Source organism: Amblyomma maculatum, chromosome 5, assembly GCF_055883805.1.
Source record: "Amblyomma maculatum isolate TAMU_Amacu chromosome 5, ASM5588380v1, whole genome shotgun sequence".
Lineage (NCBI taxonomy): Eukaryota > Metazoa > Arthropoda > Arachnida > Ixodida > Ixodidae > Amblyomma > Amblyomma maculatum.
In genome coordinates, this window is record NC_139348.1 from 100,097,637 (window position 1) to 100,116,336 (window position 18,700).

The 18,700-nt window shown below is 41.8% G+C and overlaps 1 protein-coding gene across 1 annotated transcript in view; it reads left to right on the forward strand.

Annotated features, from left to right (window-relative positions):
• Nucleotides 1-18,700, forward strand: part of LOC146189021 (uncharacterized) — a 39,542-nt gene that overhangs the window by 10,540 nt on the left and 10,302 nt on the right. Inside the window, exons 5-11 of the mRNA XM_084605163.1 lie at nucleotides 2,346-2,378; nucleotides 5,642-5,731; nucleotides 11,545-11,634; nucleotides 15,094-15,183; nucleotides 16,791-16,814; nucleotides 17,601-17,633; nucleotides 17,954-17,980. Of these exons, the coding sequence (XP_084461289.1) occupies nucleotides 2,346-2,378; nucleotides 5,642-5,731; nucleotides 11,545-11,634; nucleotides 15,094-15,183; nucleotides 16,791-16,814; nucleotides 17,601-17,633; nucleotides 17,954-17,980 (387 nt within the window). The remainder of the gene's footprint in view (nucleotides 1-2,345; nucleotides 2,379-5,641; nucleotides 5,732-11,544; nucleotides 11,635-15,093; nucleotides 15,184-16,790; nucleotides 16,815-17,600; nucleotides 17,634-17,953; nucleotides 17,981-18,700) is intronic.

Genomic DNA, 18,700 nt, shown 5'->3' on the forward strand with positions numbered 1-18,700 from the left:
ATCCCACTTTTCACAAAGCTCACTACTCTGTCGTCTTTAGAACGTAATGTCAAATCTTATAAGTGAAGCACTGCAACTTGTCGAAGAAAATTTTTATCATCCAGGAAATAACGTCTACAAATATGTTTTGCCTATAGTATCGGTTTCGAGCTTATATGAAAAATACTATTTCTTTTGAATGACACCCTGATTCTGTAGATAGAAGGAGAATGACTGTCGTATAACTTAGAAAACACGAGTTCTAAATATTTAAATATTTCAAAAACGCTACCCAGGCTCTCATGTGATGGCCTGCTCTGTGTGCCTTTGGCAGAGTAAACACGTTTATGGATTCAGTGAAGAGGAAGGGCTGTGTACTGTGGCTGCTATCAGCACCAAAATATCAAAGGAAGCGCCTGAGTGGAGTGACACACAGAACACAATCGCAGGTTTATAGAGTACGTGGGGAGGGAGCGCTTATGGGATTGCGAGAAAATGGACGATGTGCTTTCAGCAATGTTGTGTTTCAAGTATTTTTGTACCGAACATTTTTGTACCGGTATTTCCCCGAAAACATTTGCCAGAAACCAAAGAAGGAGGATAACAGTTTTTGTTTTCAAATGATTGCTGCAATCAGCCGCGCTGTCATGAAACACATGAGGGAGGAGGCATGAACGCATAGCTGACAGGTCATCACCCACGTCGTTACCCTCAGGCTCACACTATGAACTGAGAAGATGAGGGTATCGGTTTCTACTTCTACTCAAGTTTCGAGGTCTTCACAACGATTTGATCCAATGACCTACTTTTTTATCAAGTACATATTATTCATTTAGGCAGAAAGGCGACCTCAGTTATCTAGTTACGGCAACGGTGTTGTAGAATTGCAATGAATACAATCAGAAACGGTAAATTGGTGACATGAAGAAGAAGGAAGAATTTGAAATTCTGACGATTTAATGGCACGCTGTTGCCGACAGCTCCTGAATGATTAAGACTACTCATGCTATAATGTGCATGGGCACCGCGCAGTATATAAACGTTTTCTTACTTCGCCTGCCCCGAAACGCGGACTCTAACACGGGAAAACCAAGTGATAAAAATTCCATGCCTGCTCTTCATTCGTATGTTTTGTAGATAGCAGCACTTTAGATGAAGAAAAGTGCCCTGATTTTGGATTCATGTGTTTCTGATAGATTTTGGGTGCCTGCTTCAATTACTGCAGTGAAAGGCTACACTTAAGGCGCCAAACAATAGCAAACACCGAACATTCTGAAACACCCAATCATGTCATCTGAGTTTTGCAATGATAGGCTGTCTATTAAGGCTCTTTTGTCCTTTATGGCTGAATTTCTTTTTCATGTGGTGGCTTTGAAGGAAGAGATATAATATACACAATTTTATAAAGGGATGAAGGGTGCTGCCATATTGGTAAGCAGGGCTGCTCTCGTAGCATAGGAAAGTGTTGACGATTTCACCCCTTGAGAGCCCAGTCAAACCGGTTTCTCCTAGGGTTGTAAAATGGTCTAAACCTAACTGGTCCCCGTCATCGCTAGTCTCTTTGTCCGCTTGTACAATGCACAATATTCTGTGACATCAAGGGCATCGGGGGTGATGCATCGGAAGGAGCGTGCGAAAGAACTTTCCGGGACGACCTCCCAGGTTGCATGGATCCATCTATGGACCACTGCTAGCGACGGCTACATCTGTTTGATTTTGTTTTCGTTTTATGAATGGTGTTTTGTATACGACGGCCGAAATCCTGGAATCCATATGGATACCTAATAGTTTGAATTCCCGCCTCTTCAAGGAACCTATTGGACTAAATTCGAATAAATGCGGTTTCGCAAGTTAGAATCAAACTGAAATGTCGCCTATAGCACAAACGAGAATAGGAGAATACGATAGCATATAAGTCATGTGTTTTCGTATGTTATAAAAATGACTTCTCTGTATGTCGAGTTTATGCTACGGTATTTCGGACTACAATGTGCTTAGTAAAAGTTTGGAGGCCTTTTCCACCTTTATCATTCCGGGGGGACTGCATCGTTTTATGATTTATTTGCACCAAACTTACATGCACGAACACTTTAAGAAACAAGATTGAGATATACCTCGTCTAATATTTTTTTGTAGGAAACAAAAGAGGCTGTCTTAATGTCTGTTCTGTTACTAAGCTGACCAGCATCAAGGTGCAAAAAATTATATCTGATGCCATTACCTGTATCTTGCAATTTATTAGTTTTCAGTACTGAGTGTATCGCAGGAATATTAAGATCCTAACAATCACTTTTCTGTTTTGTTACGGTATCTGAGGTTTTTATTGAGAATGCTGGTGATGAACTGCTGCTATTACTCTCTTACAGGAACAGACTCCTCTGGAAACAACACAGACGAAGGTAAACCTGTTAGTTTCAAAATGTGCACGCATGCGTAGACGCAATTGTAAGATAGCTCCGAGGATGCATCGGTTAGGCGGACATCTCTAACTATTAGCGTACTTTCTGTTGCACCTAAAATAGTGAAGATAGTACACAAGCATCATTAAGGTACATATATTTATGTTGGCCAGATTCCAATATTAATTTCAAATGTTCTATCTTGTCATCAACAGTTGCTGACAGTTAAAAGCGAAATTTATTCATTTCACATTTCGCCATAGCCCCCAGAATGAGAATTAGGGAGGAAGGGGGCGCTACAAGTTTTATCCAAATTAACAATGCACAAAGGGTTATTTAACATAGTGTAATAAATAAAGTGCATATTATTTATTTACACAAATATTTACTGACGGGAATCAATGTAGACGTGACTATATTAGATGCTCTTCAATTTGATTAGTAAGGCAAGCTACTTAATTTCGATTCAAATTTATGCTTGAGTTTTGGGGCAAAAATCACGTTATTCAGCAACTCTATACTTTTCGAATGAGTGAAAAACTATTCAAAGGAGCGTTGAGACAAAACAAAAATCGGCCTTTATTGTTAGGATACCACGTTAAAATCTCAGTGGGACCATTTTAAGAAGCAACGCATTCAGCAGATATAGCATAGGGGGCACCTGAAAACGAAAAGCAGGTGTCGCAATCACCGGTCTATATAGCAAGCACAATATATGAGTCAACAGCAAAGCTTTATCGCTAGCCTTAGAAGCTGCACCGGACTGCCATTCAATGAAAAGGGATGGGCTGCAAATGATTTCTGAATGTACGTCACAAATTTACAACTACTGACCGGTTGTTTAGCAAAATACACCTCTCAGAACCAAACATCTCTCTTGAGCCGGAAAAATGTTCACGAATTTGATAAGCTAGTGTCCAATATTGAACAAGCACTGGCGAAGTTGTTCCAGCGATCCTTTTAAGTGCACGGAGCTTAATTTCTGGCATGAATCTGCATTTGTTGCTAGAAGCAGTTTCTTGTTCCTGCTTCTAACAACATTCCCTGTTGTTAGAAGCAGTTGTTTTGGTGCGGTTGTGCAATTTGACGGAAAGCGTCACCGGAAGAGGCCCTTTTTATGGCAAAATGTAGCATCGTTTTCTCGCCACGAAGCTAAGTGTTTTCTCAAATGACGTGCTCGAATAGATTTCGCGAAGAGCATGGGAAATGAATATTTTTAGTCTGCCGGGACTAATTGTTTCCAGCACTCTGCCAGTTTGACTCAGTGGTATGTACGCTCGAGGGCTGAACCCACGCACGCGGGATCGAATGCCTCCGCCGTGGCTGCTTTTCGGTAAACATGGTCGAGCTGAAAAGCAAGACAGTCATGTGCTGTGCGATGAGAGTGCACGTTGAAGGACCCCAGATGATTCAAATCATCCAGAGTCCTTCATTACTAAGTCCCACATAACCTGAGTTGGTTTGAGACGTTAAACGCTATTCACCCAACAAAACCAATTCTCCACAGTGATCATTCAGTGGAGATTACGCTCGCTTATATGACAATATTGGGCTCCTAACGATATTCTTTGGTAATATGCTACCTTTGCTTTCGAACGTCATCTTTATTAAGAGGTTTTCAATTCCCATTGCAAAGACGCAACAGGTTTCAGCTTCACAATACTACCTCTCAGAATTTCTACTTATCCTAACACTGATTTCTACTTAGCAACGTTCTAGAAGCCTAGCAGTTTAGTTTAGATATACATAATGTTTCTTAAACAACCCAGGAGTCGATTCTCGCTGGAATAGTGTTGGTTCCGGTTCAAATTCCGCAAATGCATAGAAATTCTCAGAACATAATTTTGAGTATTCACCAACGAAGCATTTGTGGGAACGAACAAAGAGGTCCATGAAATGACGTCCCTTTTCATAAAAATATTAAAGTTTGTAAACCACAAAAGGTCAGTTTCACATTCTTAATACCTGAGAAATGGTGCGTGTAAGCACATTAAGATATTTGGCGTCTTAAAAGATAAGGCAGTGTCATATGTAATTATGCAACCTAGTCGAATTATTAACACCGGTAGTTTGGAACGTTGTGTCAGATGGTTTCTCAAAATAACGGCTTGAGGGGCTAGTTGGTGCTGCATAGTATTCAGAAATGTGGTGCAACAAACACAAACACAAGAGAAGAGACACAACACACGCGCGTGTGTTGTGTCTGTTCTCTTGTGTTTGTGTTTGTTGCGCCACATTTCTGAATACTGTCAGATGGTTGAATACTGGAACCGTGGAATCGTGTTACTATTTGCAATTAGAGTCAGCATGATAATGACCGGCGTTTCCACTTCCATTCGGAATTACCGAGAAGTTTTCTAACAATTGCAATTCTGCTATTCAAATTTACTTATAAATATTTCCTAGCCTTATATGAAAGACATGGCTGTTTAATTCTGAACGCTATCACTATAGTAATATGCGTAGCAGAAAAATGAGAGAGCTCTCTCCAGAGCCACTGTTACCTGTTTAGCTGGAGTTCTAGTAGGAAGCTGAAGAGCAGTTGCCGGTAACTTCTTATCTATTTCGGGGCCGCGCATAGTTCGTTATTAGATAGTGCTTGTCTTTCGAGCTTTCGTAATATATACAATTACTGAGGCAATAATGTGACTGTGTCTATCATTTTTAGCTGTGTATTCAGCTGCAGGGTATGTACAGTCTTTGTGAAAGTTTAGAGCCCAGGGGTGTTTGCTTCTGAGCCACACCGTGTGGTTCGTAATGCATATGAGAGTTCTAACTTTAGTGAAGGTAAGGCGAATTTTTATCCTACCCTCTCCAATGTAAGCGACTTCCACTAATGCTAAAACAATGCCACTGGACGGATTTGAAACAAATCTCTTGGGCTCTAAACTTTTGACAAAGGGTGTACATTTATAAGGAGCGTTGCTGAGTTCAAAGAGTGGCACTACGCAATCTGAATATACCAGGAGCCCACTTAAATTGGGTAAGATATAGAGACATATCAAATTAATTATATTCACTTAGGAGGTTATTTAACACAAGACCTCACTAACTTAGTGTTCCACGTGTTTTGCGCATTCAAGCATAGCAGCACTCCTGGAGCCATGGGTGCAGTGCGCGTAATAAGCCTTATAGCAGGGTTTCTTGTGCCAGTGTAAGATCAAGCGTTAGAGGCAGTCGCTAATTTCGGAGGAATTAGCTTCATATAATCGAATAAAAATAAGTACGTTTGCCGACTAATTTCTTTTATCTGCCTACAAAAGCTACAGTTGGGAGCACCGAGGCACCAGTCCTGCCGGATGCGACTACTTTGGGGACAAACATGTCCACAAACGGAGAGCACACTTCAGCTGGTAAGCTTAAACAAGACATTATACTAATTTTTTTAGTAACTTAAATTCATATCGATTAATGTCCCGTAGATAATAAATAAATATAGCAACGCCGGGCATGATATAATGGTTAGAATTACACGAGACGACAAACTAGGAATAAGAAGGGCGGCGGTATCGAGAAAACGCCGGCCGAGGATTTTGCCTAGGCGACATGTCACTCGTTCAGACCGACCAATTAGCATAACTGTCGGCTATTTTTTTAAATTGTTCCGTAGGTGTAAGCGCAAGTTAAGAACTGGAGCGGAGCAATGAACAATGCTTGAATGACCCGATAACCGTGTGCTGCAGTATATATGGGTTACTAACGTGAACGTCGAGCCCTTGTCCAATAAAATATTCTCTCTAGAATATGGAAAGAACATAACCAGCAGCTCTCACTATCAAAACAGATAAACGTGAATTCGATGACTAGTGCATACCAGATATATAATGGCGGGTTTTAAGGGGAAGATAAGTCAAGGCGCCAAATGCTGCGAAATTACTCGAGTGCTGTGAGTGTGACAGTATCCAAGCAGTCTTTGAAATGTATTGCTTTTAAAACGAAAGCTAATTATGAAGTATCCCCTTGCTGATGATGGCAACCTGTGCCTTAAACGCATGCCTTAAATTTCGCGGTGATATCCCAGTCACAGTCGGCAGATGTCACCACGCCGACAGCTTTCACTAAGCCTCGCGATTTGCTAGCCTAGATTGAAGAGTTCTCAAATTTCTTGCGCGCAGAGTCTCGACCAAGGATGCGTAATATGCTGTTTCCGGCTAAAGTGATGACAGATGTTCAGCCCTAGCACACATATGGACGAAGCGCAACATACTAGGCAATTAATACCTTCGTGTGGCTAGTTGGTGAGGCATCATGAAGAGGAGCATTGCGAGGAAACAAAGTCTTAAGAACGCAATGAAAAACAGAACTAGCGCAGAACTACTAACTAAATGTTATTGAAAGAGAGGCCTATTTTATACTCCAAATCACACAAGACCAGAAACGGGAAACACGAAGCATAATTACAATAGTTGCGAGTGCACAACAGTTATCTTATTAACCCAGGATCTTCAGAGGCAGCCAGCTGGCCTTGGCGGAAATGAAAAAAGATTTAGAACCAGTAGTTCTGAGTTACGAATATAGCAAAATCAGAGTCAGAACGTCACAGTAAAAGCTCAGTCAAAACTACTAACAACGAAAATACAGAATCAAGATCTGCTAACGTAAAACAAACAAACAAACAAACAAACAAACAAACAAACAAACAAACAAACACGAGTTACCATCATAGCAAAAGCAGAGTCGGAACATTGAAGCAAAAGCAGAGTAAAAACACTAAAAACATAAAAACATCAGAAACACCAATATGTGTAAACATTAGGCATAAACCTCAGATAACAGCGCTGAGGCAAAGTCAGGGGTAAAGGGAGTTTAAAAAGCCCCACACCGTAGGTACACCTAAGCATCAAAAAACGACGAATCATTCAATTGAACCCTCCAAAGAGGCAATTTCATTCTGCGATATGCAAATTGACTGGAGTGCTGACTCGCCAGTGTCCACCCTTAGACATGTGCCAAGCTTCAATTACTTCTCCTTTACAAGCAAAATATCATTGAAATATCAAGAAGACTGATACATATTTTCAGGTATGAAGGTGAAAACCCTCGAATCCTGCCGAACAAATTGTGTTGCTCCATTAATCGATATCGTATTAGCAAACAATGTGCGAAAACATCCCCAAAAATATATTTCCGAAATAGTTTGATAATGTCTGAATATGCATTGATATAAAAGCGCACAATCCCGGCCATGTGTAAGAAAATATTTATTGACTGTATATACGAAATATTAGGATTGTTATTGAAATAAATCCACTGCGGCCAGGTAGTGCAAAACTGCTGTAATAAATTTGCGCTGCGTTAAGACAGACGAAACAATAAAGACCAACATAACGGATCAAAATGACGGTAATCATTAGCTTAAATGTGTGCGCGAAAATTGTGTTATGTTTATATATCGGACCTTTGCAACTCTTCTATAGTCCTTTTTGTAAGCTTAGGACTTCCACTGCTTAAGAATTCAAATGACGAGCACAATTTGTTTCTCCTCACCCTTTAGATAAGGCCGACCGCTCCTCTCCAGCAGATAAGTCTAATATCAGGTGAAAATGAATGACGATAGGGCCTTCAGACCAACATCACGTTTACGAACAAACGGGCGCTCGCGGAGGCCGCATCGGACTTGGGCCAAAAGTAGGTTTAGCGTAAAGAGGGATACGTAGAAACGAAAGTTTTTAAAGGAATGACCTTGTGTCATAGTGCGCCCATGAAGTCATTCCCTGGTGCCGGAGGAGCCATGAACACCTTACAATCGATTGGGAGGGCATGAAACGTCAGTTCAAAAAGGAAGTATTTTTTAAATAACGCGAATCGCATAGGTGTATGGGAATGTGACTGGTATAAACCATGTAAGTAAAACTTACAGATATATTTCTTGTTTTAGAGAGATGGAGGCTGCCGGGTTAGTAAACGCTGGTGAACGCATTGTACAACAGGAAAAGGTATGCATGCGTCATTTCGTTTGCAATCTATACTTTCAGCTTTGAAAAACAAAATCTTTGCAAAGCCAGATACGCCCCTGTAGAGCTTACTAACGACTGAGAGTTCCTGTACGTAGCGCGTGTTAGAGGCTCCTGATGATTAGATAGCAGATACCGGGGCTCGTAAAAATAATTATACTTCCGTTGGTTTTGTTTATTGGAAGAAATTTACTTACTGCTACTCAAGTAATCTAACAGCAATCTTCCCAAGTAGTCTGACATGTTGACATATGCGTTAACTTGCTGGCACTATCCCTCAAAACTATGTAGCTTATGCGTAAGTTGCTGAAATACCATTGCAAGGAAACGAAAGAGAGAAAGGCGCACTCTAGTATAGCAGAGAGTGGCACCGACGATACGCTCAGTTCCAGTGCAGTCGGCTGCGGCGTCCCCGAGCGCAGCTAGCGCTTGTAAATATTGCATAGGTCGTATGCTACGGTCTGCGGTTCTTTCACCGTGTTCTGTGACAAGTCTTCAGCGTAAGCATTTGTGTACTTTGGTTGGCACTATATTCGAGGGAATGTACCTTGCGTGACAGCAAGTCGGACGACGCGAGAAGCGTGCGCTCTAATGTGTCGCACTGAAACGATAGCCGCCTCTTGGTAATATGTCCGGCTTTACAACACATATTTATTAGCGCATATTTTAAATATAGATAGCTTCAATGTGACGTGAACATACTCTGCTACAATATTTTTCAAAGCACTCGCCAACGTTTAGCAACCGGCCGGCTGCACTTTGTTTTGCGGAATGAAAAACAATATTTTTCTATAACTTGCTTCCATGTATTTCTGCAGTCTAGGATCCTGACTCGTACCCCCATGCGTGGCGTGGCCTGTTAAAAACACTCCGTCTTCAAAATGACGGTTCATAATTTTCAGATCTGTTCTAGGATGCATATGGCTGCTCTGAACTTAAGAATTAAGTCATAGGTTCAATGTGAAATCAGAAACCTCAAGTGAAATATTTCATTTTTATGCATACTTATGGGTGCTAAAACTATTTTTCATTCCCAGTCGGGCATGCTGGGTGCCAACATTAGCATCGTACCTTGCTTTTGTCACAGATTGCCATTGGTCGATACTTGCTGATAACTTTCCACTTTAGTCTGAAGTGATAACGGCCGCGGAGTTCACCTTGTTGAGCCTTTGTTGAAAAATTAATTACGTCACGGTGACTAAATATCAGCTGAGACGCACTGGCAAATGTAATACCAATTACATTCCTGTTTGCTCCTTGCTGTCTTTCTAATTTCTGAATTTACTATGAATGCTGAGACCAGGAATACATGTTGGACTGTTTTATAACTTTTTTTTTGGGAGAGGTGGACGTAAGGCATTGTCATGCTTCACAGAGATTACAGTATCAGGCGTAGAACAACGCCGCATTTACAAGCATATCTGCCATACGCCGATGCTGAAGGACATGGGAGATAGAATTAGACATAGCCCTCGTATAACGCCCACAAATATAAAAATTCAGAGCAGATTTTCGATCTCTCCATGCATCTACAACACCTCAATGCACATAATAACAGTTATACCTTCGTGAAGACCAAACACGAACACCGTGGAACAAATTGCGAAAGAAAAAAAGGTCATTTAAGAACAACATATGTGTCTTTATACAGCGCCGATCCCATGGCGAGCAAGTTCGAGATTGCGACCCATGGCAACACAAAACGCAGATCTTACAGAAATAGTTTTCTCATTTCAGAGTGCACAAATAGAGGCTGCAGGCCGTTAATATAAGATGAGTGTTTGAAATAGGAGAGTGAAAACGTATATGCCAAGGCGGTTTGAACGGAATCTATTTTTCTAATGCACCGATAAATTGATAACTGGAAAGCCACTCATATAGACCAAAAGGCTCGGTATATGCGCTAGGTGATTCTCCAAAACGCGCAAGCTTCAGACGTAGTGCTACATACCGGCTCACGTGCTGAATTCGCTTAGTAATAATTTCACTAACTATATAAAACCTATACTGCATTTTGTTTAAAATATTATTCAAGGAAATAAAGGAGAACTGAAGATTGTAGAAAATGGCTGCGCAGACGATATCCATGGCCTCCATTTGCTCCAAAGAATGAGAGCGCTGCCTGTGCTTGGAACAAAACTGATATTCTACTTCATTGCAGTGTCTGTGCTTGTAAAAACTTTGTCGTCTGCAGCTATGGCCGGTTCTTTATCTCTTTATTATGCAGTAGGAAAGTTACCGTCAAAGAAAATCTTTGGGTCGCTTGAACGTTAATGTTTGCGAGATAATTTTGCATAAGCAGCAGCGTATTTTATTACAGAAGGACGGAACACAGCGCTTGTGTTTTGCTTCTTTCCTGCCACGTATTTCGCACTAGAACAAAGAAGGAAGGAAGCGAGGAGCTTGCCCCATCCGAACCCAGAAGCCAGAAGTGCCGCCTTTGAATGTATATACAGCTTGGCAAAGCACATCTAACGGAACGTTTCGGGGATATAGATTTCTTCGTCATGACGTAGCGTGTTTTATTATAGTCTTCTTCGAAGCGCTCGCATACTTTCCACTAACTTTCTGTTGGCGCTCACAGAAAAATAATTTTATTGGTCCAATTATGCTAAAGGGTCATATACGACTGATATTCGTAGGTCCATATGAGTCGCAGTGTTCAAACAATTCATTTTTTTCGAAATGACGTGTCTTACTTCGAGAGCCTATTCTAGGATGTTTACACTTGTTTTACTTCAAGCAACCATTATTATGCGCGCACTTCAAAATTGGACAGCTTCTTTCATATATCTATTTTTTTTTCACCCACACCGACTCAGCTTTGTCTTCACCTGACAGTTGAGCAATTATATGGCATCTGTTTACCCGTACTGGGCCCCGCCGGGGTGGCTCAGTGGTTACGGTGCTCGACTACTGTGCCCAAGGACGCGGGATCGAATCCTGGCCTCGGCGGCCGCTTTTCGATGGAGGTGAAAAGCAAGGCGCCCGTGTGCTGTGCGATGTTAGTGCACGTTAAAGAACCCCAGGTGGTCGAAATTTCCGGAGTCCTCCACTACGGCGTCTCTCATAGCCTGAGTCGCTTTGGGACGTTAAACCCCACAAATCAAATCAAATCAAATTACCTGTACTGGAACGTGAGACTGCAGGTGTCACAAGTTTTGTTTGCTTTAAACTGCTCTCTAATAATTCGTGTTTCGTGCTTATGAAAGGCGCAGGCTCCAACACTGATGCGACAGTAACGGCGAGCTCGAGTGCTCCGGTGGCTAACGAGTCTACGACCGCAGTGCCCACATCACAAAGTAAGTGTTCTTGAATAATAACATGTCGGTTTTTTAACATTGTAAACAAGATTGTTCAAAGCTCTCTTCCGACAAAGATCTGCTTTTTGGCGTTGGGGAAGTGGGCGGAAAGTAATAAGCCTGCCTCTGGCTAGTTGGCAGTTGACATGGGTTTGCCTCCGTTCGTTCGGCGGGTAGTGTGACGTCATAATACTACGAGCCATAACTGCATGGCAGGGTATGGCATCACCAAGTCAGATGCACGTCTAACCTACACTATCAATTGTGATCCAATATGTTTCAAAAAAGTTTTGATTATAAGTGCAACTTCCACTTATAACTAGAACACTTTTTAGCGCTTATGAGGTTCCAGATTAAAGGTGTACCGACAACATTTATTTCTGAGAGAGATATATTACAAACCTAGGCGTTATATGGACGTTTTGCGCAGAATGAGTAAAGTGGTGCTTTATATATGCCTGGTAGTCTCTCACAAAATTTGGTTGCTTGCTGCTCTGATCTAACGTATTGGCTGAGGTATAGGCGAGGAGATGAAGGGATCAGTTATTGATTAAGACAGAGCTTATCTGCATCTACGAGGAGCCGCAAACTGAAGCTATTATCTCTGCCACCTAGCAGCCGTAATGCCGAGCTCAGGGTACCTTAAAGTATTAATTTTTATTTTATTCGCACGAAGATCTAATTGTTCAGCAGCTGACATTCTGTCGCTACACAGTAGTGTCGGAGAAGCTGCAGCTGCATCTTGTTGGAAGAATAAGAAACCTTGCGTAATTTTCTTCTGAATAGTCGCTTTCTCATCTGGATGAAAACAAGAACGGTTGAACTCTCATGCAGGACATATAATGACCATTATGGCTGCAATCATGTTATTATGTAAATTACACACATGGCTAGGAGACGCTATGGTCCTATAAAATGGGAAACACTTCACTATTCTGTTACTTTGTCATTTATCTTTCTTCCATAGTTAACATTAAAATTACACCAATCTTTATTTGAAAGATACAATTTCTTTTGCCGTAGCAAAATAATTTCGGATCAGGGTGGGGAATTCATAGTGCTTTATTAATTCTCCTCGAAGAAAAGCTTCAGGCATTGTAATTTGCTATGTAAGTATTTTAAAAACTCTGCGCGCCCGGGAAGACAATGCACATATCATCCACTTTATAACAAACATATTTGCGAAAATATTGCTGGAAATAATTTGCTTTTCTTTCTGATTCCTAGTCTGCGTTTATGCTCACCGTTTTCGGAACGTCAAAATGTTCATTGATGTTTTCTGTGATCATATGTTATTGCCCCATTTCTGGTACACTATCCCCACACCAAAATGTACTAGCGTTTTGATTCCGGGAAATGCACACGGAATTCGAGCTCTTTGTTTCTTAAAATCGTGCATCGTTTTGTGATTCGAAGCATGCTTCTGAGGTAGCGCTTTCAAGTACCAAATTATTATTTAGTTTTTGAAAGTGCGAGAACAATTACAAACCCGTGATTAAAACTCAAAATACTATTTGGAGCGGACATTTTCAGTTCTTAAAGTTTGCCACCAATCAAACTGGAACCATGCCACCGCATTGCAGAATAAAATTGGTCTTGACAAGCACCAGTGAATTTTTGCATTTTCCTCCGGATTAGCTCTCCTCTGCAGGCTTCCACATGAGTACCAATTCCGACACACCAAATATTCGTATCTCCAAGTTGTCTATTTGGTTGTCTATTTTGTCTGGAGGCTTGCTGAGAACCTTTTGTAAAGGTACAGAAGAGAATTCTTTGATGTCCCACTGTCATCAGCGTAACGGGCATTTTAGCAATAACTTGGCTGTGGTTACCAGTGAGCACTGTCCGCCGCTGCATTGCCTCACGAACTTTCTTGTGGACGCTGATAGCTCATGAATCGACAATGTATGTGGATTTTTGCGATGGCCTATTTCCGGATGAGACTGTAACGTTTTTTCAGCAATTTTTGTCAACGTATTTCATCCGTGAAGCCTGTGAGAGCTTCTGTTGCAGAGATCGCCTGCACGAGAGGCACGACACAATGTGAATTTATTTTCAGCTTCAACTTATTTTCAGATTATTTTCAACTTTAGTTTCATATGTAGAGGCACGCCTGTCACGCGCTCGGTAATCACCGGAGGTCGTCACCGAGACCTGACAAAAGAGGGGGGTGGTCGTTCGATGCCCGGCGTAGCCGGTAAGCAAACGTGGAAAATGAGACGAAGACGCGTTGACTTGAAACAACAATAAGATGTTTATAGGCTCAGAACGAGGAATACACAAGCATCTAGAGGGCAGCAATTAACATTCTAAAAGGCAACGACATGAGTGAAGAAACAATCGGCTTAAATACTTCGAATTACGTATACAGGGTCTTGCTTTTCCGTGATGGAAGTAACAATTCAAGTAACAGTAGGGGAAAGAAAGTTCAGAGCAGTTTTGAACATACAATTGACCGGGGAGCGCAGCGGAAGTCCATCACTGAGACGACGCAGATGGGCGTCACTCGAAGGCGACGGTCCTTCCGGTGCAGCTTGCGGTCTGAGGATGCGGTGTCGGCGGCGGCGCTGGGGTGCCCCCCCCCCCCCCCCCCCCCCCCCCCCCGGGAGCACGCGGCTGCTCGGGTTTCCTTCTTCAGGAGCGAACTGGGCGGACTGACTTTGGGGCCTCGGCGGCTCCTTTTTAAACCCTTGTCGACGATGCCTTGTGCGCAGGGTCGGGGTCCGAAACAAAGCACACATAGAGCGCACAAAGTATTTCACTCACAGAGGAAGGCGCACGTAGACACACCACACTTTAGCACTGCATGACCGCCATCTTAGGTTTGAAAAACATAACGCACAACAAAAACAACAGTCACGTACGTCCCCAACTTCGGTTCTTCTGGGGGCTACATTGCCAGGGAAAAAAGAATATACGGATATACAAAGAAGCTTTATACTTTGGACGTAGTAGGGGTGACTTTGAGTGGGAAACGTACGACACAGGCAGCACGTACTCTTCTGCTCGAGCATGGAGAGAGTTGTAGCTAACACAGGGAAAGCTATACTATTCCGAGGCACTGTGCACGTACGCGGTCTTGCGCGCTCGACCGATGGTCACATATACAGGTCCCGTGAACATATGGGGTTTACAGAATTAAAATTCCTTAGGTGTATAAAAGCAACATGGGAAAATTAATGGATGCCGCATATTCTGTCATAACGCCTAAAAAGCAATTTTCCCCAAAACCTTCAACTCCGGAACATTACATTACCTTTACCTCCACATCCATATCGAATACGGAAGAAAAACACCACTTGAATGAAGTGAGCATAATAAACCCATTCACCTGCTACCATGCTTCAATTGTATGTTGAAGCGTGAGAGCTGGATGCCATTTTTGGACAAATAAGTTTGTCATGTCCGGTAATAAATATTTACTGCTTTGTACTAATTCTTGTTTCGTGGTGATGAAAGCCGCAGGACCCAGCACTGATACGCCGGTCGCGACGAGCTCGAGTACTTCGATGACTAACGAGTCTACAACAGCAGTGCCCGTATCACAAAGTAAGTCTTCATGAATAATCAACCAAAGTTTTTTTTTTTTTTTAGCATTGTAAAACAAGAACGTTCAAAGCTCCGTTCTGCAGAAGATGTTTTGGTGTTGGGGTAGTCAGCGGAAAAACATAAGCAAGCCTCTGGCTAGATGGCAGTTGACCTGGCTAGGCCTTCAGACGAAAATGTAACGTATACACTCTTAATCTGGTTCTCCATAGGTGATAAAAAAATTCCATATATATGTGGAACATCCATTTATAGCTAAAACATTTTAACTCGTATGAGGAACCTGATTAAGAGCTTAGCGACAACGTTTTTTTCTGAGAGAGATATGTTACGTAACTAGGTGATATAGGTACGTCCAGCGAGGAATGGTTAAAGTGGCGTTTGATATTTATGCATATGGATCTTTAACTAAATATGTCAGCTTACTGCTCTCATCTACCACGTCGAGTGAGATATAAGGGAGCAGATGAAGGGATTAGTTATTAATTAAGGGAGCGTTTATGTGGATGTACGAGGAGCCGCAGACCGAAGCTATTAATTCTGGCGCCAAACAGTCAATGGCAGAGCTGAGGGCACGTCGAATAATTTTATATTGTCTTCGCACGAAGTTCTAATTCTTAAGCAGTTCTCATTCTGTCGCTATACAATGCCATCAGAGATACTACAGCTACATCTTGTGGCATGAAAAAGAAAGCTCGAGTATTTTTAAGTGAATAGTCCTTTTCTTATCTCGAAGAAAAAGAAAAACATGGAACTCTTATTCACGACAATTGTAATTACGGCTGCAATCATTTTATTATGTTAATTTGCACATGCGCCTTGCCGAGGCGATACGTGCCTATATAAAGTGGAAAATTACTTTACTACGCTGATACTATGTCATCTCATTTTTTATGACCACGTCAGCGGAAACATTTTCAACTCATTCGTCCGTATGTTTGCTTACTACCGTCTTTGCAGCCAACAAGCGGGAAAACTATCATGCCTTGCATTATATATTTTTAAAGGTTTGCTAAAGAGTCCTCTTGCAATACTTGGGCCACATATGTTGGTTTCTCTTGCGCCCTACATCGAGGCGTAAAGACAGTTTTGAGTGGCTCTCTAAGATGTGTGTACTATTTAGTCCTTACTGTAGATATCCTTGCGGTACATCTTACAATCAGTAGCCAAAAACTGTCTAAAATTTATGAGGGACGCAGCTTTCATGTACCGAAATTCATAGTTTGATAAAAAGTGTTATAATAAAAATACCTTGTTTATTATTGACTGAATAAACACGCAGTGTCCCGAGGCCACAATTGGCGTGTTTAGCGTTAGGTCTGTATTAAGCAAGTATAGCATCAAAGCCCGCAACAGTAAACAACAGGGCGCCTGTAACAACAAAACTGTAAGACGTCTTATGACTATTATGGTAGAGTAAATTTATCAGGAACCGCAGTTTTCTGCAACATTCCAATGGTATCCTCATTTCTCGTGTTTTTTCATGCAGTATCACTGGAAAAGGCTTTGTACTTCCTGATTACAAAATTAGGAGCACTAATACTGTAAAATACATATTGTTAAGTATAGATGCACTATTGTCTCTGTTTACTCTATTTTTCTTTTCTCAGGCACTGCACGAACGAGGCGTACACGTAAGTAGCTCTGTCTCTTAATGCTTGCAGGCTCACTTCAGTTAATGAATATTTCAGGACATAAACTACGTCACACCTTGATGTTTCCTTATTATTATGTGCTTCATCATATTTCATTATAAATGAGGCATTCATAGGTCGCGCATTGTCTCTATCGTGATGCTTTGCATAGCTTGAGTGTTTATTACGCTATCTATTTTAGAGTTCCTTACGAGAACGAGATCAGTAGATTTTAATGATTGATCGGTTGGATTACCAATCTCGATTTAGTTGGTTGATACGTTTGATTCAGCTTATCTGTTACTATGAGCAGGCTTTAGTTTAATGTGTGTTTCGCATTTGCACACACACACACACACACGCACGCACACACACACACACACACACACACACACACACACACACACACACACACACACACACACACACACACACACACACACACACACACACACACACACACACACACACACACACACACACACACGCACACACACACACACACACACACACACACACACACACACGCACACACACACACACACACACACACACACACACACACACACACACACACACACACACACACACACACACACACACACACACACACACACACACACACACACACGCGCGCGCGCGCGCGCGCGCGCACGCACGCACGCACGCACGCACTCACGCACACACACACATTATATGTATAATATATTATACATATATTAGTCAATATTAGGTACACGAAGCTCCAAGCAAGGTTTCTGGGTTGATTTTAGTAATTTATTTCAGAACCACCAAGGAGACCGACAAAGCGACCAAAACGTATGTAGACCAGTTCAGTATTCATCTGCTATATTAGTATGCCTTCATAATGGTGAACACATGACAGACCGTTGCTTTTTCGTAGTCATGAACAATCTGAGAGCACGAAAGGGTTTTACATTACACAAATTTCTAGATATAAAAACGTTTTGAAACACCACTCAGCACAAAGCTAAACTATCAATATTCTTATGCCGTGATCCCCTCATCCAAGACTTGGCGAAGACTTTACGTCCAAATGCCTCGGCATTTTCGTTCCATATATTTGAACGTTTATTTGTAGAATTTAAAAGTCATATAATGTTTCACCCTTTTTTCAGGTCCTCGCAGGAAGCAGCACGACTACGGTAGGTTGACAAGTAAAGATTTACCTGGGGCAGATTAATGCATGTGGCGAAGTGAGAGCAAATTACAGCACGTAGAGCCAAATGTTGCATTGAAAAAAAGATTGGCTTATATTTAATTAAAGAATGAGATCGGAAGGTTATTAGCGTGCGTGTTGGCACATGTTTTGGAATATATTGCTTCATGCTACGAGGAAAACACATAGAGCTATACGAGACACAAGAATCGGTGCATTCATATCCTGACTTAGTGGTAGAACGTATGGCTAAGCTTTCAAAGAAGCAACAGCTGCGAAGTCAAATGACAGCAAAAAAATACTCGCCTTCGTAGGTATGCTGACCTGTTCATCGCCACAAAGTGCGCCCTAGCACCAATCCTTTATCCCCGCAGTGTTGGTGCAGTGCAGTCTAGTGTAACGTTATGGTGACCGACTGTTGAAACTAAAGATGCGGAATTGAGTCCCGGTCCCGGCGATCTCTTCTCGATGGAGGCGAAAAGCAAGGCGCCCGCATACTGATCGTTGTGAGTGCATGCTACGGAACTCTAGCTGCTAGAAATTTCCGGAGCCCTCCACTAAAGCGTCCCTCATAAAGTGATTTGCTTTGGGATGTTAAACAACATGAACCAAACCCAACCAATCATTTAGTGGTTTTTTTTATGCCAAAACGTTAAAAGAATTTCATAGCAAATGTTAGCGGCTTCCATATTGCCTTCTAAAGTAT